Source organism: Erpetoichthys calabaricus, chromosome 2, assembly GCF_900747795.2.
Source record: "Erpetoichthys calabaricus chromosome 2, fErpCal1.3, whole genome shotgun sequence".
NCBI lineage: Eukaryota > Metazoa > Chordata > Cladistia > Polypteriformes > Polypteridae > Erpetoichthys > Erpetoichthys calabaricus.
Window position 1 is genome coordinate 283,109,803 of NC_041395.2, and position 25,219 is coordinate 283,135,021.

The window sequence follows — 25,219 nt, forward strand, 5'->3', positions numbered from 1 at the left end:
TGGCCAAGGTGGACAGAAAAAACCAAAAAAAAAACTCCAGAAGTGCTGGAGAAAAAAAATAAAATCTGTAGGGGTTCCAGGCCACGAGACCGCCCAATCCCCTCTGGGCATTCTACCTAACATAAATGAAACAGTCCTCTTTGTAGTTAGGGTTCTCACGGAGTCACTTGATGCTGATAGTCATACAGACTTCTGGCTTTTAATCCATCCATCATTGTTGGAACATCATGGTGCTTTGGGTAGATGGTGGTGGCGCAAGCCACCACCAACAGGACACCGGAAAAGGAAACAGAAGAGAGAGTAGGGGTTAGTACAGATTTTGAATGAATAGTTATTATAATGAATTGGATATACAGAGTATCAGGATTTAAATTACAGTGAAGTTATGAGAAGGCCATGTTAAAATAATGTGTTTTCAGCAGTTTTTTAAAGTGCTCCACTGTATTAGCCTGGCGAATTCCTACTGGCAGGCTATTCCAGATTTTAGGTGCATAACAGCAGAAGGCCGCCTCACCACTTTATTCTCGACATACACTTCTTTTCTTCACTGTGTCCGTATTTTTTTCTTCTCCGTGGCCCTAATACGCTTCCGTAAGATTTAAATGTGTACTTACGACTTTTATTCAGTTCTCGTTAATAAATTGTGCTCTATGCGCATCTGTAATTTATACCTCACTAGCATTCCTAACCGTCCTGATCACATACGCATATGATGATACTGATCACACCAGGTAATATCTTTTGAGAAATAACCCAGTAGTTTTGCGAAATACTGCAATTATCATTGCAAAGAATGCAAAACCTTTGGGGAAAATGCAGTATTTTTTGAGTGGTTGGAATAATTTACTGTGAAATGCTTTGTGAAAATCAAGAAATAAAAACTCTGATTTAGCGTAAGTGACCCTAAATCGTGAAGTAAACAAGGAATGTAATGATTTATTTCATGAGGTAGAAGTACATATTAAATAGGAATAGGTGTGTCAAATAACAGCAACATCAAAGTGTGTCCTTCAAGGTAAATGTCCATATAATTATGATTGTAATAGAAAATTGTCATTTTAATCTTCTGATGGAGATGTGCTAGATCCCAAGTAAAGGATCAAAAATCATGAATAACATCATATTCGTAATCACTGGCCTTGAAATAGTCTAAATTAATACCACAAGTGCTTATGTTTTAAATTTGTAATTTTTAATTTTCTGGGAAGGGCTCTTGGTTGGTTAGGACCACCGGCGAAGAACCAAATATCAAAAATATTATATTCGTGATCAGCAAACACGAAATAGTGCAAAAGAACACTTCACTTTATATTACAAATCCCTATTTTTTCAAAGTTTTATTTAAAGAGGTAAGTTTGACCCGTCGTATCCTATTAAGGGTGAACCCCTTGGGTCGTTTGATGTGGCTACACAACTTCAAGTCCTTGTGGTCGTTTCTGCTGGAGTCATCTTTTGGTTTACTCTTTGTCATAACGGTTTGATTTCCTGTTCATAATATAATCCAAAAATGGGCAAAAAATTAGGGGTTTTCGAGTCTAGAAGGTGCAAAATAGTGTGGGGGGCGACTTGCATAAAGACATCAAGCCTAGTTGAATGGTATATCATATGTGGATGATTAGTTGTACTATTGAGTCAGAAGGTAAGCTGAACAGAAGTAATTAATAATATATAAAGATGAATAAAAACAACTAACCATCGCAATTTAACTACGTCCGTTACAGACTGCAAGTCCTAAATAGGACGAGAAAGTCCTCGCGGACTCATCCCGCGCATAGATATTCTTGGTTCTTATACGCCACCTTCTGGTAGGTTAGGTTAGGTGCCGACGATGTTGTTCTGGTAGCTGAGCAAGATCAAGCATTACTAGAAGGAGGGATCCACACGTGGCGTTGATCTACTAAGTTTGTAACAAGCAAAAACAGACAAATATGGTAAAATCGGGAAAGCTACGTTCGGGGACGGCTCAGAAGCTGAGACGCTGGAAGAAAGGTCACAGCAGCGATTCCAATCCTGAATCCCGACGCCACAGAGAGGCGGCCAAAAGTCGATTCTTCAGTCCTGCAGGTTAGTCGGGGTGTTACCGTAAGGAAAGATCGATGCTCAGCGGCCTTGCATTGCCGCGGAAGTACAGTAGCTGCCTTTGACGCAATTGGATGTATATTAAAATGATATAGTGGTTATCGAGCAAAGCCAGGGATATGGATAGCCGATCTCTCCTTTGCTTTTTTTTTGACATCTCAGTCATAACATTATTACTGTTATATAGTTCAAAAACAGTACTACAATACTACAGTATTATGTATGGTTAATATCTTTGCATGAAAGACCGCATTATTTTTCCTAATCCTCATTAAAATGCTATTTTTTAAAAAGTGCGTCTCTGCAGTTAAAATGTGTTATTTGACATGTGCTTTTAGAGACTACGATTTTATTAATAAACCTGAGAGAACCACGTGCTTTTGGAGCTTTAAAGCCGCAGGTGTGATGATGTCATTAGTCGGGGTCGGGGTGTCACAGCAACAGGAGTCGCTTGTGTTGTATTCGTCTCATTACTAATTATTTTTATCTTATCACCATGATCATGCAAATTGAACAATCCTTCTCGTATAAAAAAACATAATTTTGATGAGCTAACGTTAAAGGGGCCTGGAAGAATGCTTGACAAATCTTAACTGTGTTATAGAAATTAAACATAGGTACTGGACAGGGCCAAAATGGTGGGGTTATAGCGGTAGTGATAAGTAGGATTGATAAACTGTAAGTTGTGATTGTAAAGCTGTCTCAAGTCTTGTTTGAACGATAAAAATGTAGGGATAGTAATAAAAGGTCTAGAATCAGAGAGTAAAGTTCTACAGTATATCTCTGCAGCCTGGAGCCCCAAGTTGGTGCTGTTGACTGGAGGATCACTTTCTGAAAAGGGTGACGGTGTTGCTCTCATTTTATGCACTGCAAATACACATTATGTGGAACTGTGGTAATTTACTATTTTTTATTTTACGCAACACAGACAGTTAACAAAAATCCCAAAATAAGCCTACCATGCAATAACATTTTTATAACCCTCTTATCATGAACTACAGATACCGTAATACAGTTATGCTTGAAAGCTTTTAACCTTCCCCAGGAAACTATGTTTGAGGCAGTTTAAGAATTCGCTGTTTTTGATGATTTTCAAGAGTTTTTTGTGATGGTTCACGTGGTTGATGTGCATTAGGAAATAGCAGATTTCAGCATGAACTGCAAATCTGTTCACTGAAATTATCTTCCACTTGAGAGTTTGGTAATAGTCTATAGTGTACCAAATTCCTGATTTAAGTGCTGTAGCAAAAAGAACTTCATTTATAGACTCATTATAATCCTTGCAATGGTCTAATGTTATATCCCAGTTTTTATATCCTTTGCTCATACAGACTTCTATTTAATAATAATCCTGTTGGAACTGTAACATACCTCAGTTTTAGATATGCTGTAGTTTCTTACAGTTTTACTACCAGTGTTGTGTTACTCTCTTCACCACTATGTAATGCTATGGAATTTTTCAGGTTGCCTTCTCATATTTCCGCAGTCTATTTTTTGATCTGATTGCCATTGTACATTTCAGATTTGTGCCAGTTGTGCAGAATGTCCCTTTGAATTGTAGTGATATGTGGCTTCCTGATCTTTAAAAATCTCAGGCAGGAGCAGATGAGGGCTGGTTAATGTTTCATGTAAACACAATTTTTGGTTTCTGTTCGCTCAAACTGCCAAATTTAGTGGAAATGTGAAGCATGCACTGCATGTTTCAGAGTTGTAAAACCATTATTGGTGCACTTCCAGATTTCCTGTAGTTTCTGCTTGCTCATAACACTTGTTTCTTCTGATCAATAAAGTTTAGTATAAATACAGAAGACAACCTGAGTAGGTACAATACAGTTTTTTTTTTAATGCTCATTTAGCGATGGAAAAAAGTTCACCAACACTCTTATCACCTATGTGAAGACGTAATTGCCTCCAGTGTCACTTACCTAAGCAGTGAACCAAATTTAAATGTTAATGGGTGTGGTGTATGGGTAGGGCCCTTGCCTGCCAGGGCACCTCCATGCTGGAAGGACCCGGAAAGGGAGCATATCCAGAGCATTACTTCTGCCGGACTGCTAGATGGCAGCCCCTCTGGTTTCCAGCGGTGCCTCGGACTCCCTCAGGACTCCATGGGAGCTGGAGTTTGGAGCAGCCCTGTTGGGTTCCGTGGGTGCTGCAGCTACTGCTGAGCCCTGCAGTGCTGCACTTCCGGGTGCATTATAAAAGGAACCAGAGTCAGGAGGAGGGAGACGAAGCTTGCCAGGAGGAGAGAAAGAAGAGAAATTTCTATTGTGCTGGACAGTGTTATGCTTGTGGGAAACAGGGGGAATGCGTTGGGACGCGTTGGGGGGAATGTGTTGGGAAACACGAGGGACAAAGAAAAATAAAAGCATGTGCTTGTACTTGTGCCTCTGCGTGTGTCTGTGCGGCTGTATGCCCACCTGGTGGTCCACAATGTGTTACATTTGACTAGATGCACCTAAGCTTGATTGCTGTCAGCTGTGTATATAAACTTCACTTAAATAGAACCTTTCCAGCAATGTGAAGTTGGCTTAAAGGTCTCAACAAGCCTCGCACTATGTCTTGATCAAAAGAAATAAAGCAGTAACGTTACTGAAATATATTAGTTGGGAAAGAGTTACGAATCAGTCTCTAAATCCCTGGGACTTCAACAAACCATTGTCCAAATGGTGAAAAATTTGGAATTGTGGTAAATCTGTCCAGGAGTGGCCACCCTAGGAAAATTACTCCAAGCGTGCATAGAAAGCTCTTCCTGGGAAGTTGCAGACAAACCGAGACAAACATCTCATGAACTGCAGGGCTCTCTCAGCTCAGCATTCATGATTCCACTTTAGAAAGACACTGGGCAAAAATAGTATACAGGGGATAGTTGCAAGGTGAAAACCACTGCTAAAGAAGAGAAACTAAAGGTTTGGCTAACATTTGCCAAAAAACATCTAGATTGTCCCCTAAAACATTTGGGATAATGTTTTGTGGACTGATGAGTCAAAAGTGCAAATTTTTGGAAGATATCATGACGTGAAGCTAACACAGCTTTCCACATCAGAGTGGTGACTCTTGAGCAAGGCCCTTAACCCGAAAATTGCTCCAGGGGCGCTATACAATGGCTGACCCTGCACTCCGACCTCCAAAAGTCATGCAAATAGACAATTTCCCCTCCAGGATTAATACAGTGTACCAAAATCCTCCCAAAAAAAAAAATCACACCCATAGCGAAACATGATGGTGGTAAGTGTGATGGAATGGGGATGCTTTGCTGCTTCAGGGTCTGGGCAACTTACCATAACTGAGGGGAGCATGAATCTGCTCTCTACCAGGAAAAAACTGATGGAGAATGTCCAGTCATCAGTCTGTGATCTGAAGTTCAAGTGCAATTGGGTTATTCAGCAGGACTTCAATCCAAAGCATGAGAGCAAATCCTTCTCTAAATGGCTGAAAAAAATAAACAAAATTTAATGTTTTGGTTTGGCCTGATCAAAATCCTAACTTTAACCCAATTGAGATGTTGCTTTGGAACCTTAAATGGACAGTTCTTAGTTAACAGCCCTTCAATGTGCCTGAATTAGAGCAATTCTATAGAGAAAAGTGGGCTAGAATTTCTCCACAGCTATGTCTCCTGTTACCAGAAGCATTTGAATGCAGTTGTTGCTGCAAAAGTGGCACGATCATGTATTACCTAATGGGAGGAAGAGATTTTTTTCCACATGGCTAATATAGGTGTTTGTTTTTCAATAAATCATGGGAGTGTGTGTGTCTGATTCTGTTCAGTAGTGTACCTTATGGCTTTGAGTGCACTGTACTTGACAAAAAAAAGATGGTGCCCTGGAAGCACACAGAGAAACAAATCTTTGTGTTTGACCGAATTTCACCCATTTTATTTTATATTTTTTGTTTCATAAATTGAACAGTTGACTATACTAGATAGCAGCAGCTAGTGAACATTTTACAGACTAAATTTTTATTAGAGTGTTTAGCTTATGCCTAGAGAACCCAATTTTAAAGCATTTAGCCCCAAGCTAGATGGAATACTAGCTGTCAATTTAAATCACAGCTGGCTGATGGATGACCAGGTCAGTTCAGATGTAGATTCAGAGGGTCAAAATTTTCAGCAGTCCCAATATGTTTTGTGAAGAGGGGGTCTGTTTTATTTGATGAGTGCTACAGTCTTATACACAATACTGAACAAGTACATGTAAACTATGAAATGTTTATTTGCTAGTGTTACCGTGGAGGAAGTGGAATCTGTCTTGCTTTAGAATAGAGGTCATTGAGCTAAAGGAAAAAGATATTTAAAAAAAAAAAAAAGAAATAATGGAGTAGGGTGTAGTTAAGTGGCATAAGATGTTTTTTTTCCTGCGATTGATTAATATGTAACTTTTATTGGCACTGAGAATCTAACAGTATTCAGTCTTTATGAAAGTTTAATTTATAGTGAAAACCGCATATCAAAGTTTAATTGCAGTTGGCATATACCACATATGTAGCCCTATATTTTTAACCTATATTCAAATATAGGTGAACTAATAATTTTAATATGAAGTATTTGAATGTCATTTGTTTTAAATGAAAGCACTAAATGTTCATCTGCTATTTGATCTCTGTCTCTCTCTCTAAAAACCCATACACATTTTTTCTTGTATCTGATCTCTTATTTTAAGTGCATGGGCAGTTTTAATTTTCTTCATATCTTGTTCATCCTTATTTTCAGTGAAAAGTGGGTTAACAGTCGATGCCCTCAAATTGCATAATGAACTACAATCCGATCAGTTGGCACACACAGAAAATAAGGATGGAGAAGCTTCTCCGATGGATGAAACTGGGCAGACAGAACGCACAACTGGTACCTTCTTGAGTGGACTGTCAGATTGTTCTAATATAACATTTCAGAAAGTGCAGCGATTCTGGGAGTCCAATTCTGCATCTCACAAAGAGGTTGGTAATGTTTATGAATATATATATATATATATATATATATATAATAAAATAATATAATGTTTCAAAACTTTTCAAAAACTGAATAGGAGTGGGCAGTAAACTGGTTTCTTAAATACTAAATTTTGGAAAAAGCTGTTTTACCAGTGTGCCAAAACACCAGAAAACTCTCAAACACATTTAAACACAAAGCATATTGTATTACATAATATGCTAATCCGTGCATGCAAAAGAAAAAGGAAACTCTGATTTATTTATTTATTTTATTTTTCTTCTTCCCTGTTGGGGTATTAATGTTTTAAAGGTAATGTGTTTGTGTATGGGTATGTAAGTGAACTATATGTAAGAACTGACCATAAAAGAATATTATTCAGAGTGCTGTGCAGTTCAGCCTGATCGATGAGTTGATGTAAACAAGAACAGTGGATAGGAAAGAGCCATATCTTGTGCTTGGTTTGCTTGGCTGCAGCATGAGTTAGAAGTTATACCTTAATTGGTTCAAGTGAGGTGAATACCTGCTATCATCTGAGTAGCAAAGTGTTAATTAACATGTGCACAACTAATTACAAATAACATGTATTTATTTGTTAGTGCGAGTCTGAAAACCATATGTAGAAAATGTTATGCTTGTATTTACCATGATAAAGATTTTTAATGATACTGCCCACTCCTCTGCAAATGTATGATTTTCACATGATCGGACACTGACTTCAGTTTTGTTGGGATAATGCTCTTTGTGATCTCATTTGTACTGTGACGATAATCCTTTCCCAAGTTCTCTGCAGCAGATGACCTGTACTATACCTAGAAACATACTTTCCTGCATTTATTTTGGCAGGACTCCCAATCTGTAGTTTCTATAGCTTTAGATAACTTATACTTTTGCAACCTTTATAAGCAGGTGTACACTGTCTGGAGGAAGAAATTCAGTTTAGTGTTTCTTCAGATGTTCTTTGTTTACAGAACAAATGTGAAATAAGTGGAAATGCTAAAAGTACAAAGGAAAACATACATTGCTGTTTGCTAGAATATTGGGAAGATTTACACATTTTGGAATTTAAGTGTGGATAACAATCTTTTAGAAAATTATCTGAAAACATTAGTGTGAACAGAAAAAAATTGTCTCCATTAGTGTGGACTAAGCCTTACTTTGTTAATTTTGATCAGGTTTACTAAAGTGAATTGTTTCCAAGCAAATGAGATTTTCAGGTAAATCAGGAGTTATCACTGTTGATGAGGTTGGAAATGGGTATAAAGGAATTTCTAAAATGTACAAAAATTTCACACCATTTTGTTAATATTTGTTACTGCAATATTCACTCCCAAGAGGACAAGGTGTTAATATTTCAAGGATTAGAAGGCTTAGAATCTTTGGATACCTTTTTCATTGGCCAACATTGGCGTTCATGAGACATCAGTAGATAAACAATAAACACGACTGGTCCGCAATAGAGGATGTCAAATATGAAACCACTTCCAAACCTTTCCCTCCAGTTCAAACTTTGGGGTCCATCTAAATTTATCCAAAGAAAACATGAAGAAGTCATAAATCAGTTGGAATAATGTTTTGTGGGCAGATTAGGAGAATTTTCAACTGTTTGATACTGCATTTCCTGAAGAAAAAAAATCATCACCCCAATAGTGTATAATAACAGTGGAAGTAAAACATTCTGGATCTGATTACCTAAACACCTTAAACTTCTTGAGAGTATGATTTTTTTTTTTTTTTTGCATTGTCCAGGGAAATTGTACAGATGAGTGTCAAGAATATGAATCTTTGATCCCAAGGTTGCCTGCAACCTTGGCACCTTCTTGTACCCGAACATCGCTAGTCATGACCAGGATAGCCAGGACAATGAGATTGCATAAAACACAAGAAGAAGTTCGTTGGGCAGTGTCCAAAAAAAAAAACACAATGCGAGTTCTTCAAATAAATAATCCATAACAAAAACAAGTACTATTAATGATAATTAAAATTAATCCATAAATAAGTAAGTAAATAATCTAACAAGGATTCAAATCAAGTTTTAAAATCCCAGAGTTCAAATCAATTTCTCCTCCTCTTTTGAGCTCCAGTGCATCTTTCACTTCTGCCTTGCTCGCATACCTCCACAGCAGGGCAAAGGTGCCAGCAAGCGCGGTTCCCACTCTGACTCCCATTCCAGCCACCTCAGTCGATCACTGATGGAACACTCCAAGCCAATGCACAATATTTATCAAAAATTTTTTTTTTAAGGTCATCCATTAATTAAAACCTTTGAGTATTAAAATGATTGCAGAGCTTACGCAAAATTATATATACAGTATTGTTCTTTTTTTTTTTTCATAGGAGCTCGGGTATCTGCAGTCCTATAATCAATCACATTGGTCTGGTCACTCAAAGAAATAGGCATTAGAATATTTCACGTTTTCTAACTCATGTAATTCCTCAAACTGGTTTTTATAATTTTTAGGGCAGAAAATACTCTTATTTCCAGCTGTGCCCACAGGTATGATCAATCCAACAGCAGCTAGTTTTGTTAAATTTGGAAAAGACTATGTTAGTTAATATAGTATATTGTTGTAAATTTTGATCGTTGTATGACAATGCTTTAACTACTTTTGATGCAGTAGCCCATTTTTATTTAGTAATTATAGTTTTGAAACTGCAGCACTGCCATTTTTAGAATAACAATAAAAAAGAATCTTGGCAGCATCACTTTTGATTACAACTTTCAGCATTAGGATGCTCTGAAAAGCAGGAAGTGATTGGCATATCTGGAAATCTTGCATCTAGATGATTAACAACTGTGCTTAAGTACTTGACATAAATTGTAGCCTTGAGTTTAATAACATTAAGACACAAATAATCAATATGAAGATCTGATCACTCATCTGCAAGATGTTGATGAAAATTTTAAAAATGTCTACCAGGGATTTTTTTCAATTCCATGATGAACAGTTTTGTGGCTTGTATATGGGTTATATGTCTGTTCAGTTTAGATCTTGCCTATGTTTATTCTAGACGGCTTGAGACAGTAAAAGTGTAAGCTTTAATATGTCTAGTTAAACTTTAAGCTATAATATTTCATTCAGTGGCTTCTCTTTCAAGCACAGCTATAAATAACAACACTCATTTTGCATTCCCTTAGAAACTGTACTGCAGAGTCATGAGAAAGCCATCTAACACTGTATTAGCCATTTTAAGTTTTAGCTGAGGAATGTTCAGTATATTTTGTATGCGAGTAAAACCAGAAATCCTGATGGAGGAACTTTGGAAGAAGCAAAGCAGTTGCTCTAAAATATTAAATTTCACTAAATAAGACATTTCAGCAGCTGCTTAAGCACTAGAAAGAGCCAATCGATGGTTTATACAATGATAGGTGAGCACAAGTCTCTCTGCTTTATCATATGAGCAGTTTTGTAACACCCTCTTATTTCCCAATTACAACGTCTGGTTCATCAAATCCTAGGCCAACCAGATTACAAGTTTTTAAACCTTGAGTCTTAATTGGTGTATTAGTAATTGTTCTTTTTCCTTTTTTTTTATTTAACGTGTGACATGTTAAAATATGGTTTCATTCATTATGGATCTGAACTTGAAAGAGTACTGTCTCATGTTGTGAATCCTGTCTTTCCAAATGTACGTATAAGCAGAATTTTTTACCAATAATGGTAACTTTCTTTAGCCTTTTCTGGTAATTTCTCTAAATGTGTGCAAGTTCTGTGTTTATTTGCAAAAGTGACTTCTTAGGATCTGTTGTTTGCTGTTTCACAGATGTGGCAAGAGTGCCAAGTATTGGTTGGCCATATATCATACTAGGGGGCTCCGCCCCCTGCTCGCTTCGCTCGCCAACCCCTGTTGTTGGGAATGACAAAGAGCGTGATTTATGAATGAGATATAGAATAGTGTGACGGTGTAGATGATGCAAATAGAAATCAAACAATAAAGTGTGTGGCACAGTGTAAAGGTTTATTTGAAAATGTCTTTGTACACGCCGTTTAAGTCACGTGCAGTGCCACCGTTAATGTTCATAGTGGATACCGATTTGTAGGATCTAATGCAGTTGATAAAGATTTAACTTTCAGGTACATCGTCAGTTATAAGCTTCTGTAGATATTCAGTATATGAATGTAAAGAAGGCAGTCTAATTTGACCCTTTTGACAACAACGTGTAAATGTATAACTTGTATTGCCAGTTGTTTCTTCAGGGAAGTGAACTGAATGACAATGATTGCAAATGACATTCATTAATCCGAATGAATTTTCCTGGTGTATGTTTTCCTTGTGCCGTTTGAAAGGCGCGTTGTTGCATGTGTAGTATTTGGGACGTGTTGTTTTGGAGCTGTAATCGATTTGCCTGTGCTGTGTGAGAAGCCCGTTGTAGCCTTCGCTGCCATTAACGTATGTCTGAGACGGGAGGTGTTTCGTTTTGAATCCGTGCCTGTTGCGATGCAGCACTTTGATTGATAGATTGCGTAATGTGGATCTAGGATGTAGATTTGTGCATATTTGCGTTGTTGATTTGTTTCAGGGTGCACTGTTCCAATGCGATGCAGTATTTGTGCACATATGCGAAAGCAGTATGGTCCATTGCCTTTTGGTGGCCTGATATTTACTCCGGTATATGCAAAAGCAAATGAACTATTGTAGGATCTAATGCAGTTCATAAAGTTTTTACTTTTAGGTACATCGTTAGTTAGAAGCTTTAGTTGAGCTTTGCGTTTTTGGAGTCGAGACATTTTTTCTTTTAGAAATATGGATAAGTAATAAGGAGTATTGCACTCACTGTTAATATGGAGCCTTTTCTGCGGTTGAATGGTTAATAGTGCCTTATTGTAATGAGATCCACCTATGCTGCATAGCCGTCTATTTTGTTGTTTCTTTCATGTTCGTGTGTTTGTTCCTGTTATCATTTCCTTTTCGTTTTGTACCCGTGACCGTGTATTCATGACTTGTTTCTTTCTCAGCATGCGAAATATGGATAAGTAATAAGGAGGATCGCAGTCACTGTTAATATGTTTCCTTTTCTGCAGTTGAACGGTTAATAGTGCTTTATTGTAAGGAGATCCACCTATGCTGTCTAGTGTGAAGGTGTTGACGTTCACTTTAGAATATGTGGCTTTGGGTGTCACTTCTTATGGATGTGTGTGTGGGGGGGGGGGGGGTGAGGATTGTTGTTGCGCGAGCGTCTTCTTTCTTTTTGTGTTCCTGTGTCTTGTTTGAATCCCCCTCTTTGTGTGTGTCCCGTCCGTTGCTTGTAGGGTCTGTGGGGTGGTTTTGTGTTCTTTTTTTTGTGTTCCATGGGCTTGTTGAATACCCCTTTTGTTGTGTGTCCCGTTTGGTGCCTGTACGAGGGGGGGGGGGGAGGGGGGGGTTTGGGGGTGCCTTGCTGTTGTGCGCGAGCCTCTTTTTTTTTTTTTTTGGGTCTAGTTTCGTGTGCAATGTGTTTCGTGCTTTGCTTGCGTTTGAATACTTTTTTATGTGCCTTTTCCTTTTTTCGGTGCTCTTTGCGCCTCATTTCTCCATTTTTCCTGTGCTCACTCCTTTTTTCTGTGGTCTTGTCCGCCTCTCGCGGCCCCTCATCCGCCTCTCTCGCCCTCTTTTGTCCACCTTTCTCGGCTCCTCAGCCGACTCTCGCGGACTCTTTTTGCGCCTGCGCAGTACGTCTTTTTGCAGCTACGGCCCATTGCCGGATGTGCCTGCGTCCATCATTCGGTTTAGCATTCTCGGTTAGTAATATGGATTGGATTAAAGACAACATAGTCCTTATTTAATTTGCTGCCTCTGATCTACTGTGTAACTCTTTTTAACAAGCTACATAATCTTTCTTTGTTCTAATTGTAAAAATATATTTTTGCAACATTGTTGCATAGCTGTGTATCTGTTGCTACTTGGGATGTTGGTTTTTGTTGGTGTACAAAATATGCATAAAAGCTGCTAACTAAACATTTGCCTGGATGCCTATGTGTTTCTTTGTACCTGTCGCAAGCTTTTTTTTAATTTTTTGTTTAAACTTAAATGAATTTAAGAGAAATACTCTTAATAAATACATCAATCCATTTAAAATGTATTCTTGCAGATATGTGCAGTACTGGCAGCTGTCACTGATGTTATACGTTCCCAAGGAGGAAAGGAAACAGAAACTGAATACTTCGCAGCCCTGGTAAGAAATTAAGAACCTACTTCCAGTATGTGTTTCATTAATGTAAAAAGATTAGTTTTAAAAGCAAAAAAAAAAATTTGTATCACTTAATTGTAACGTTTTAGAGAATTTTGTTTAACCTTGGTATTGTTTTAAAACTGAACTAAGTACTTTTTCCCATCTTTGTAGATGACCACACTAGAAGTTGTGGATTCTGGTGAGAGTATGGCTGCTGTTGCTTTCCTCTTAAACCTAGTGCTTAAGCGGTATGAATCAGACATAAAAGCAAATGTTTGCTAAGCCTTTCAAATTCTTCTGTTAATTTTAATTTGTTTATTGTAGTGTTCCAAGCTCGGTCCTTATCAAAAAGTTTTCTGATACGTCAAAAGTCTTCATGAACATAATGTCTTCTAATGCAAGTTTGGAATCCCCATTAGGTCTTAGATTGGTGAGTAAGTTAAAGTTTTTTTGAATATTAAAGAGTAGTCATAATGGGTATTATGTGCCCCTTAAAGTCATGTTTTTATATCTTTATGTTGGGAGCCATCTGTGCTGATATTTTTTTTGTCTTCTTTGATGTAATCTGCCACATTGTTTTACAAATTTTAAATTGTATGAACAGAAACAATTAGTAAGCCATGCCCCCAGGTTATAATACCCTCTTGATATCACTTTTATGTATTTCTTACATTTTATATTTTAGTGCGGAATGGTGGCTGTGAGGCTAGGGATTTGCACTGGCAATTCCCATAAATGCCAAAAGTGACTCTACTAAGTTGGGCGCTTGACCCTGGAATTGCTCCGTCCTGGGTATGACGTTAATCTGCATCCAGCCCTGCATGTAGGCCCTCCAAACTGCAGGGAAAAACCTGGGGGTTAGTGGCAGAATTGGCACTCCAGCCACGACAAAAAACCTCACGCTGTTTCACTCCATCTGAACTAGTGTGGTGCTGAGGTGTCACCCGTTGCATGGCTGCACTCGGGTCCTAATCTGGGATCCTGAGGTGGTTTGTCATGTGGTGGGTGCGGCAATGTGCTGGATCAGTGCGTGTTCCTAACCTCTCTCTTACATTTTATATACCTATGTTTGCCATGCAGTTGAATGTCTTGTATAAAAATCAATACATTATTAAAGAGAATGATAGACTATTGTATTTTATAGGTCTGTCATGGATTAATCAGTCTTACTTTTTGCTTTTTATTTTCAACTAAAATTCTCAGTAATTAGCAGTTATAGAAATCATTAATTTTAAAAGACTTAAATGAAACAAACTGCCTGTATTAATAATTTGCCTAGACAACATTTAAAAAAAATAATTTATCCTAATGCTGTACATTTTCAAAAAAGAAGGACATTTGAAGGAATTAGATTATTTAATCCTGAAAAGGCTAAGCCACTAGTGTACGTTTTCATTATGCTGCTTTTTTTCTAGTTATTTAACATTCAGATGGATGGATATGACACTGAAGCAGCTAAATGCAGTGTCATTTGCATTTCTGTCTGTGCCACAATCTCCACAGTAAAGAATTAATTAAAAATTTAAAGTATTTTATTACATTTGGCTGTAAACAATATTCTTTACAAATTTCTTGCAAAGGTTAGTCTCCTACTGATGTACTGTATATTTGTGAATACAGAATAAGAACAGTTAAAAAGCTAGTCAATTAAGTAACAAGATGAAGTAGCCCATATTGCTAACAAGAGTAATGCAGATCTGACTTGAGAGCTGGAGCCTTATGTTTTTCTTGACCATATTTTTCAGATCTTATCCTGCCTCAGTACATTACTAAAGAAGCAGAATGCTTCTGTTTGGAGTTATGCTTCAACACTGCAGGTCTATCATGGATTGCTGAGCTTTACTGTTCACTCCAAGCCCAAGGTACGCCCAGCTGCAAATGCACTATCTACTCATTTACTGGAGATCAAAAAAGAAATATGTTTTATGTGCATGTATCTTTAATAGGTGCGTAAAATGGCACAGCAGGGTGTTTGCTCAGTCCTTAAAGGTGGTGACTTAATGTTTGGAGATTCTCCTCCGTCGCATCATCCGGCAGCTCAATCAACTGCTAAATTCTGTATAAAAGAAATGGAACGAGCTGGAAGTAAGTGTTCCACACTTCTTGTTTCATACATTGTAGAGTTTGATTTGTGCACTTTACTGACCCATATTTTTACATTAAAGAAAGTCAAGAAAACACCACAACTCTGCACATTATGGAGCTCTTGAAAGAGTTGTTACCTTGTTTCCCTGTTAGCTCTGTAAAGTCTTGTTGTGAGATGTTGCTGCGAGTTATGACTTTAAACAACGTGGTAAGAATGTTATTTTTCCTATATTTAAGATAGTTGCTGTATTTAATGATACATTTATTTCTTTTTCAAACTTGTATTACTTGAGAAATTACACTGCGTTTGTTCCTCAATGAAATGAAATGAAATGTACAGGTTGCAGATTTTACATGTTTTGTTGTAATTTAGATCATTTCATGACAAATGTTTCCTAATGCTATGAAAAGTTTGTTTGTTTTAATGTTTTTAACGTATTTTATATCTAAATTTTGCAGCTTGTGACTGCTGGAGCCATGCAGACCTTTCACAGGCTTTTTTCTGCTAAACCAAAACCATCAACACTTTCATCTGAACTCAATGCACAGATAATTACAGTATGTTAAACATTGTTACTCTCTTAAGTATACAAAGAAAGTTTTAAAATCATGAATATATACTATATATTACTGGCTTTTTTCCATAGAACTGTTTCTTTTTCAGGCTTTGTATGATTACCTTCCCAGTGAAAATGACCTTCAGCCAATGTTAGCCTGGCTGACAGTTATGGAAAAAGCTCACATTCATCTTTCCAGGTAAGGTTGTTTATTTGAAAACATTGTGAATTTGGTTTACAAAAGGATGTAATAGTTTAGCTGCCTTCTTCTAAAGATCTTGCAAATGCAGTACTCCCTTGCAGTTATGGATGTTGTCTGCTAGTTATTTAAGATTATAATGGTTAACATGGTATTGTTTATGAATGGCTTTGATAAGTAGCTAAACACCAAAGGAGTAGTCACAATATTAAAATTTTTAAATCTGTTGAAAACTTTGCAACTTAAGTTCAAGTTCAAAGTTTATTGTCTTGTGCACAGTAAGGAAACATGTTTCCCTGTACAATTAAATTCTTTCTTTGCTGTCCACACCAAATGACAAAACTAACGTATAAAGATAAACGTAAATAATAAGTAGCAGATAGATAATAAGTAACAGAGGCAGCATAAAGTATAAAAACAGAATAGAAGTATAAAGTCAAATACAGTTGTGTGAGGTAGATAAAATGAGGTGAACCATGGTTATAAACTCCAGTCAGTTATTTAGGAATCTAATGGCCTTGGGAAAGTAAGAGTTATTTAGCCTGGAAGTCCTGCATTTCATACTGCTATACCTCCTGCCTGAGGGTAGAAGTGTAAACAGTTCGTGTTGGGGGGTGGGTGGGTGGGGACCCTGAGGATCGAGGCAGTTCTCCTGCGGACTCTGCAGTTGTAGATGCTCTCCAGAGAGGGCAGTGGGGCCTTGGTGATCTTCTCAGCAGGCTTTACCACTCTGTGCAGGCGTTTGCGGTCCGATAGCAGTAGTGTTGCCATACCACACGGTGATGCAGCTGGTCAAGATGCTCTCAACAGTGCAGCTGTAAAAGTTGCAGAGGATCTTAGTCGACATATCAACTTCCTCAGCCTCCTCAGAAAGTACAGCCACTGTTGACCAGCTGTGTGGTGTTAAGTGTCCAAGTGAGGTCCTCACTGATGTAGACGCCCAGTTATTTAATGCTGCTCACCCTCTCCACTTCAAGCCCTTGGATGAACAGTGGCCGGTGAGGTCTCCTCTTCTTCCTCATGTCCACTATCATCTCCTTCGCCTTGTCTGTGTTGAGGATGAGGTTGTTGTCCTCACACCATGATGCCAGACTGTCCACCTCCCTCCTGTAGGCCACCTCGTCCCCTCCAGTGATGCATCCAATCACTGTGGTGTTGTCTGCGAATTTTAGGATAATGTTTTCTTTGTGGGAGGCGACACAGATGTGGGTGAACAGGGTGTAGAGGATGGGGCTGAGGAGGCATCCCTGTGGGGTGCCTGTGTTTGTGATAATGGTGGCTGAAATCCTATTACCAATCCTGACAGACTGGGGCCTGCCAGTCACAGAGGGTGGGGTGCAGGCCAAGTGCAGACAGTTTATGGGTGAGTTTATGGGGGATAACCGTGTTAAAGGCAGAGCTGTAGTCAACAAAGAGCATCCTGATGTAGGAGTCTTTGTTCTCCAGATGGGAGAGGGAATAATGTAGTGCGGCCGCGATGGCATCTGAGGTGGACCTTTTGGGCCGGTAGGCATACTGCAAGGGGTCCAGAGTGTCCGGTATGCTGCTCTGAATGTGGGCCAGCACCACTCTCTCCAAACACTTCATGATGATTGGAGTGAGTGCTACCAGCCTTTAATCATTCAGGCAGTTGGGTGGCATTTTTTTTAGCAAGGGTGACGATGATTGTAGCCTTAAAGCAGGACGGAACGATGCGCTGACTGAGGGAAAGGTTGAAGATGGAGCAGAGAACATCAGCCAGCTCATTGGCACATGCTCTGAGAGCCCGCCCAGGGATGTTGTCTGATTGTGCTGCTTTACGGGGGTTGATCTTGCTTAGTGCTTTGTGTACCTGACCTGAAGAGACCATTGGGGTAGGGGAGGGGGTTTCGGTGGTCCATGTGTGTGACTCCACTCTGTGCTGTTGCTGGATGTCTCAAAGCGGGTGTAGAAAGTGTTGAGATCATCTGGCAGACTGTCTGTAGAGCTGATTGTGCTGGTGGTGGTCCTGTAGTCTGTGATGTGCTGTAGGCCCTGCCACATACGTCCAGAGTCAGCAGTAGAATAGAAGCCCTCCAGCTTCTCTCTGTACTTCCTCTTGGCTGCTGTGATGGCTTTTCTTAGTCCGTACTTTGCAGCTTTGTACTCCGTCTCAGTGCCTGATCTAAATGCAAGAGAGCGGGCACACAGTATGTGGCGTATCTGACTGCTTATCCAGGGTTTTTGGTTGGGGAACTTCCTGACTGGTATTGTGGGCACAATGTTGTCAGTACAGGTGCTAATGTACCCAGTCACATACTCGGCATAGTACTTTATACTGATATAAGAGTCCTCTGGAGTGGCTGCAACCATAAACACATTCCAGTCTGTCTGAGCAAAACAGTCCTGCAAGGTGCTCTCAGTCTCTGGGGTCCAAAGTTCAACTTGCTTAATCATAGTTTGTTTCAGCCTTTGTCTGTAGGCTGGGTAAAAAGAGAGTGACATGATCTGATTGTCAGAAGTGAGGGCAGGGTGCAGCCCTGTATGCATCGCGTGTGTTGCTGTAAACATGATCCAGTGTGTTCTTCTCACGGGTGGGAATTTTCACGTGTTGGTGGTATTTAGGAAGTACAGTCCGTAAATTGCACTGATTAAAGTCACCAGCTGCAATAAAAACAGCATCGGGATGAGCCGTCTCTAAGGCGCTGATGACATCATGGAGTTTGCCGAGCACTGCCCTGGAGTTAGCTGGCGGGGGAATGTAAGCAGCGGCCAAAAACACAGCAGTGAATTCCCTCGGTAGATAATAGGGTCGGCATTTCAGCAGTAAAAACTACTTATCAACCCCCCATAAGCATGGTTGGGAAGAAGTTACTGTCATTCCTGGGTACATATGACAGTAGCATCTCATATTTCATATGTCCTGTATCTAGTACCATATTTTGAGAGATTGCTGAACAATAGGATTCCTACTTATTTGATAGTAGTTAATAGTAATGGATGCTTGGAGCAAAACATATAAAGGTAAGTTGGAACAGGATTTCCTTTACATGGCTAACCAGCTTAGGACAGGTTAATTCCTATCTGCTTCTTTCCAGCAGCCACATTTTGCCAGGTCAAATTATGTTTAAATAGGAGATATAAAAAAGATTTCAAGTTTGTCAAAATTTCAATGTCACAGTTTAATGAACCATTTAAAGAAGAGCTAGATAGATCTTCGGATCTCGGAATGTTTTATTGTGGGATCAGGACACCATTTGAAACAAAATATTCTAACAGAAATGAAGTAAAAGCTATACCACTTTCTTACTGTGGCACTTTAATAAAGATAGTTTAAATTTTGTTATATTCTGAAGGTAATGAAATGGTTGATGTTGTAAGGTAGCAGTATAGGTTTGAAATAACAGTGTATGGTCAATCTTTTGTCATCTTAGCTTTTGTAAATACTGTATATAGAAAAGAGGATTAATGTGGACTTTGATGATAATATGGATCATTTTACTCCTTATCTGGTAAGACATGCCCACAAGCATTGTTTCAGATTTACCATAGGTCCTTAAACTTAAAGTCCAAAACATCCTCCGAGAGCAACTTCTCCCAACCATCCAAGAACAGTTTGGTGACGAACAATGCCTTTTTCCAGCAAGATGGAGCACAGTGCCATAAGGCAAAAGTAATAACTAAGTGGCTTGAGGAACAAAACATCAAAAGTTTGGGGTCCATGGCCAGGAAACTCCCCAGAGCTTATTCTCATTGAGAATTTATGGTCAATCCACAAAAGGCGGGTGGACAAACAAAAACCCACAAATTCTGACAAACTCCAAGCATTGATTACGCAAGAATGGGCTGCCATCAGTCAGGATTTGGTCCAGAAGTTGATTGACAGCATGCCAGGGAGAATTGCAGAGGTCTTGAAAAAGGAGGGCCAACACTGCAAATATTGACTCTTTGCATAAACTTAATGTAACTGTCAATAATAATAATTCTTTACATTTGTATAGCGCTTTTCTCACTACTCAAAGCGCTCTCCACACAGGGAGGACCCGGGAAGCGAACCCACAATCTCCTTACTGCAAAGCAGTATACCATAGAAACATCTGACAAAAAGATCTAAAAACACCAAAGCAGCAAACTTTGTGAAAACCAATACTTGTGTCATTCTCAAAACATTTGGTCACGACTCTAGAGTTTCTAATATACTGCCAACTCTGCAGAATGTTTGTAATCAAACGGACATTGTGTTTTTCAAAACCCTTATTGATAAAGTTTCAGTAAACTTAATCTGAAGGTTTGTTATTGTGGCAACTCTAACTGAGAATTTAGCAGTTATGATGGCACTATACATACATTGGTGGATTGCTAATGACCAAAATAACTGAAATACATGGCATTGCCCACAAGCAAATCACAATATTGTTTTTCCTCTGTCAGAATAATGATACCACCTAGATATTGTGAGAATGTATTAATACAAATACTACATTTTACTGTGGTGTCCAAAGTATCTGCATTATTTATGTCTCTTTCATATGTTCATTGTTATCTCTGTATTTTCAGGAATCTTGTAGTAATATATGTATCTAGCAAATCATTCTCTTATTTTGTGTTCCCGCAAATCATACTCTTCTGACTTCAAATGGTTGCTGAATTGGCAAAGGCTCTGTTATGATATTATATAAAATGAATTGCATACTTATTTGACCTGGTAGTAATTTTTTATCAAAGGTGTTTTTGTTTTTATTGCAAGAAAGCATCATATAAATGATGTTTTTTGCCATGTCAAAGTGACCTCCCCTAAAATGGAAACGGCTGATAATTTACTCTGATGAAAAATACCTTAATGCTTGTTAGTTTCAGACTGCTTTACTACTAGTTACCAAAAACAAGAAGCATAAAGATGATTGTGTGTATGTATGTTTGTTCAGTCCTCCACACCACTGAAACTATCTACTGTATTTTGCACAATTTGCCCTTTTGTACAGGGAAAGACTATAGGAAATTTTCATTCCAAAATTTTCCCTTTGGAAACTACACCACACTTTATTAGGGAATTGTCCCTAAGATGCGTTTTTTGGGATTTGGCACAGGCATGCAAAGTTGCTCCCCACAGTTGATTTAAGTTGGTGAAATTTTGGTTTGGGCATAAATATTTTTTTTTCCCACTTGGAGATTATTTAGTGACTGCACCTGCAATTCATTATCTCCCAGGAAACACTGGGTACCCTTCCTAGCAGACAATATTCAAAACTGACATGGAGAAGAATATGTAAAGTCACCTTCATTCTCTTTTATATGAACTGACACACTTTGGGGGCTTTGCATAAATCGAAAATGAAGCACTTTGATACAGTAAATGATCATAATGCTATAATTAATGATTAATGTTTAAGATCTGTGTTGTATGTTTCAAAAACAAAAAATGCATCAATACTTTAGTAGTAGACTTTAAAACCACTTGTATATGAAAGGTTTAAGGTTTCTTTATTTAGTCATGTTTACACAAGAAAACATGAAATTTGCCTTCTCGGTTCCATCTAATAACAGACAGAATGAAATAAAAAAGACAAATAGAAACAAGAAAGGTTAAGGTAAGGCAGTTAGATAATGCATATTTACACCAAAAAAAAAAAGTTTACAGGATATATATCAAAACCTTAATCATTATCTCCAATATTTCTCACTGAAAAGTCATATGGCACTAGGAAGAAAGGAGTTTCTGGAGTGATTTGTGTGGGTTTTCAAAGCAACTATTCTTCCTGATTTACTGAACTTTAGTTCTACATGTAATGGATGACAGTCATCAGTTGAGATGATTTCCAGTTTCTTTAACATTGCCCTCTTACACACACTAGTCAAATCATCTACATCAGCTCCAATAACTTTAGCTGCATACTTTGTAATCTGCTGGAGCTTTTTTGAGTTTTGGTTTGTCAGACTATTAAACCAGGCAATGAAACTGAAAGTGATCACAGACTGGATCATACTGCGATAGAAGGACAACATGAGGTCCTTGTCTACTTTAAATAGTTTGAGTTTATGGAGGAGAAATAAGCACTGGTTGCATTTAGAAAATAATTTTTTTGTATTTGTATTCCAGTTAAGATTGTTATCTAGGTAAGTTCATAAGTATTTATATTCAGTCACTATTTCTACCTCCTCTCCCAGAACTACAATAGGTGAACATACAGATTTCTGTCTCTTAAAATCAAATATAATTTCTTTGGTCTTTATATTTGATGTTAAATGTTTTCCGTGCATTCGTCAGTTTTACATGCTACCGAGGTTACATTACGTAAGCAAATGCACCCTAAATCAGTTTGTACAAGCAATTCAGTTTTACCTTTATCTTGTTGTCTTGGATAAATGTTTTATGTTGACATTTGTGTTTGTGTGCGTGTGTGTGTTTATACATGTGTATATATAATATGTATGTAAAAATGTTACATATTTTCTACTTGCTCTGTTTTGTTGTTCTACCTTGTATTGTAGTGGCATATTTCTGCGTGAATGGAATAAGGAACAAATTTTTCTAATTGAACTGCATTACCATGTTTCCCTGAAAATAAGACCTACTCCGAAAATAAGCCTTAGTATTATTGTCAGGCTGCTCTATAATATAAGCCCTACCCCAAAAATAAGCCCTAGTCAAGATCGTCAGCTGAAAAGTAAGGCGTCTTGATTTATACTTGATGCGATGCGACATGTATGCCCGAAACATCCATTAAATTCCAAGGACACCTTGCCACAATATCTCTGAAAAGGATGTTTAATGATTACATCCATAAATTCGGGGATGCGCCCATTCCAGCAACATTGGCACAAAACAGAAACAAAATCCCCGGACAGGGCATCAGCTCATCGTAAGGTGAACACAAGCACACACAGACACTAACATCATTGTAGCTTCACCAAATCCCCAAACCTTCATGTCTTTGGATGGAAAACTGAGCACACTGTGGAAACCCACCAGGAAAACATGCAAGCTCCAGGCAGGGATCACAAGGACCATGACTCCCTGCGAGACAGCAGTGCTACCGTGCTGCCACCATGCCACCCCATATGTGTAACTATTAACAGTATTCATTATTTAAACAAAGTTAACGATTTATCTGTAAAATGTAACATACATATTTTAATGCATTTCATCATGAAAGTGATGTCAAGTATAAATCTAAGAATTCTAAATGTGCAGAGAGCTGGAATATTATAAATGTAATGTGTTCTGGGGCGGCACGGTGGCGCAGTGGGTAGCGCTGCTGCCTCGCAGTTGGGAGACCTGGGGACCTGGGTTCGCTTCCCGGGTCCTCCCTGCGTGGAGTTTGCATGTTCTCCCCGTGTCTGCGTGGGTTTCCTCCGGGCGCTCCGGTTTCCTCCCACAGTCCAAAGACATGCAGGTTAGGTGGATTGGCGATTCTAAATTGGCCCTAGTGTGTGCTTGGTGTGTGGATGTGTTTGTGTGTGTCCTGCGGTGGGTTGGCACCCTGCCCGGGATTGGTTCCTGCCTTGTGCCCTGTGTTGGCTGGGATTGGCTCCAGCAGACCCCCGTGACCCTGTGTTCGGATTCAGCGGGTTGGAAAATGGATGGATGGATGGATAATGTGTTCTGTGTGGGGATCTATTGCTGCTTACCACTCCTGTCAGGTCAGGAGGAAGCCCCAGAAGCGCGTAGTGATTTAACGTTTACGACGGTCTGCTTTAATGATAAAGTAAACTACGAGGTTAAAGTGGACATTTCGAGGTTAAAGACGAAATTTCCACTTTAATTACAAAATAGACATTTTCATTATGTCCTTATTTATTTTTCTCTGTGGCTCAAATACACCGCCGTTCATTTTGATGGTATTGTAAAGGTGCAAAAAAGAAAAAAGACTGCACAGAAGATGGAATGTGAGACTTTTAAAATGTATCGCGTCATTACTTGGGGGAATATGCAACGCTTAAATATAAAAGCAACATAAATACATTTGCATGTCGGCATTTTGCTTCACCACATCGAACCATTCATCAAACATCGAAGCACGCACATCGATCCTAGAAGATCCTAAAAGCGGCTGGAGTACCAAGAAATTCAGGTTGGAATTCAGGGTTTGAATGTGGAGAGTTATGATGATATTCCAGAAGAAGATGACATGACTGTATTGAGATAAAATTGTTGTACATGAATAAATACAAGATATCCCCTGAAAATAAGTCCTACTGCATCTTTTGGAGCAAAAATTAATATAAGACCTGGTCTTATTTTCGGGGAAACGGTATATAGTGACAGTGAATTGACTTGATGCACTTCTGGATGCAGTGTTTCTCTCTGCCTGAAGTATTTACTTAACTAATTTGATAACAGAGATTGGACATGGAAAAGCAGAGCACAGAGAAATGTAGCTCCAAAAGTCTATCTGAAATAGAAGGCATGCAGAAAAGCAACATGTTTCAGAAGGCCATTCACAATGGCCAACAGTTTCATTAGAGTGTAATTCTTGTTGCTGTAAATTTAATTGGAATGTTTAATTTGTTGTGGTTAGATATGTGCCCATATTTTTGAGTCACAAAGACTTTTCAGTTGAGCATTCGGTCACATGAACACTACCTAGCATCTACAAAAACAAACCGCCCTTTAAAATATAACTAGCAAAATACCCGCGCTTCGCAGCAGAGAAGTAGTGTGTTAAAGAGGTTATGAAAAAGTAAAGGAAACATTTTAAAAATAACGTAACATGATTGTCAATGTAATTGTGTTGTCATTGTTATGAGTGTTGCTGTCATATATATATATATATATATATATATATATATATATATAATACACATATATATACATCTGCGGTGGGTTGGCACCCTGCCCAGGATTGGTTCCCTGCCTTGTGCCCTGTGTTGGCTGGGATTGGCTCCAGCAGACCCCCATGACCCTGTGTTCGGATTCAGCGGGTTGGAAAATGGATGGATGGATGGATATATATACATATACATATATATACATATACATATATACACATATATATATATATATATGTATATATGTATATGTATATATGTATATGTATATATGTATGTATGTATATGTATGTATGTATGTATGTACAGTGGTGTGAAAAACTATTTGCCCCCTTCCTGATTTCTTATTCTTTTGCATGTTTGTCACACAAAATGTTTCTGATCATCAAACACATTTAATCATTAGTCAAATATAACACAAGTAAACACAAAATGCAGTTTGTAAATGATGGTGTTTATTATTTAGGGAGAAAAAAAAATCCAAACCTACATGGCCC

At 38.4% G+C, this 25,219-nt stretch overlaps 1 protein-coding gene across 1 annotated transcript in view; it reads left to right on the plus strand.

The window, feature by feature from the left end:
* Nucleotides 1-1,814: 1,814 nt before the first annotated feature.
* The window catches only part of rrp12 (ribosomal RNA processing 12 homolog), a 51,715-nt gene continuing 28,310 nt past the window's right edge, over nt 1,815-25,219 (plus strand). The window contains exons 1-10 of the mRNA XM_028795652.2: nt 1,815-2,064; nt 6,788-7,011; nt 13,074-13,157; nt 13,326-13,402; nt 13,479-13,584; nt 14,900-15,016; nt 15,101-15,239; nt 15,320-15,447; nt 15,699-15,797; nt 15,904-15,995. Coding sequence (XP_028651485.1) covers nt 1,929-2,064; nt 6,788-7,011; nt 13,074-13,157; nt 13,326-13,402; nt 13,479-13,584; nt 14,900-15,016; nt 15,101-15,239; nt 15,320-15,447; nt 15,699-15,797; nt 15,904-15,995 — 1,202 coding nt within the window. The 5' untranslated portion in view covers nt 1,815-1,928. The remainder of the gene's footprint in view (nt 2,065-6,787; nt 7,012-13,073; nt 13,158-13,325; nt 13,403-13,478; nt 13,585-14,899; nt 15,017-15,100; nt 15,240-15,319; nt 15,448-15,698; nt 15,798-15,903; nt 15,996-25,219) is intronic.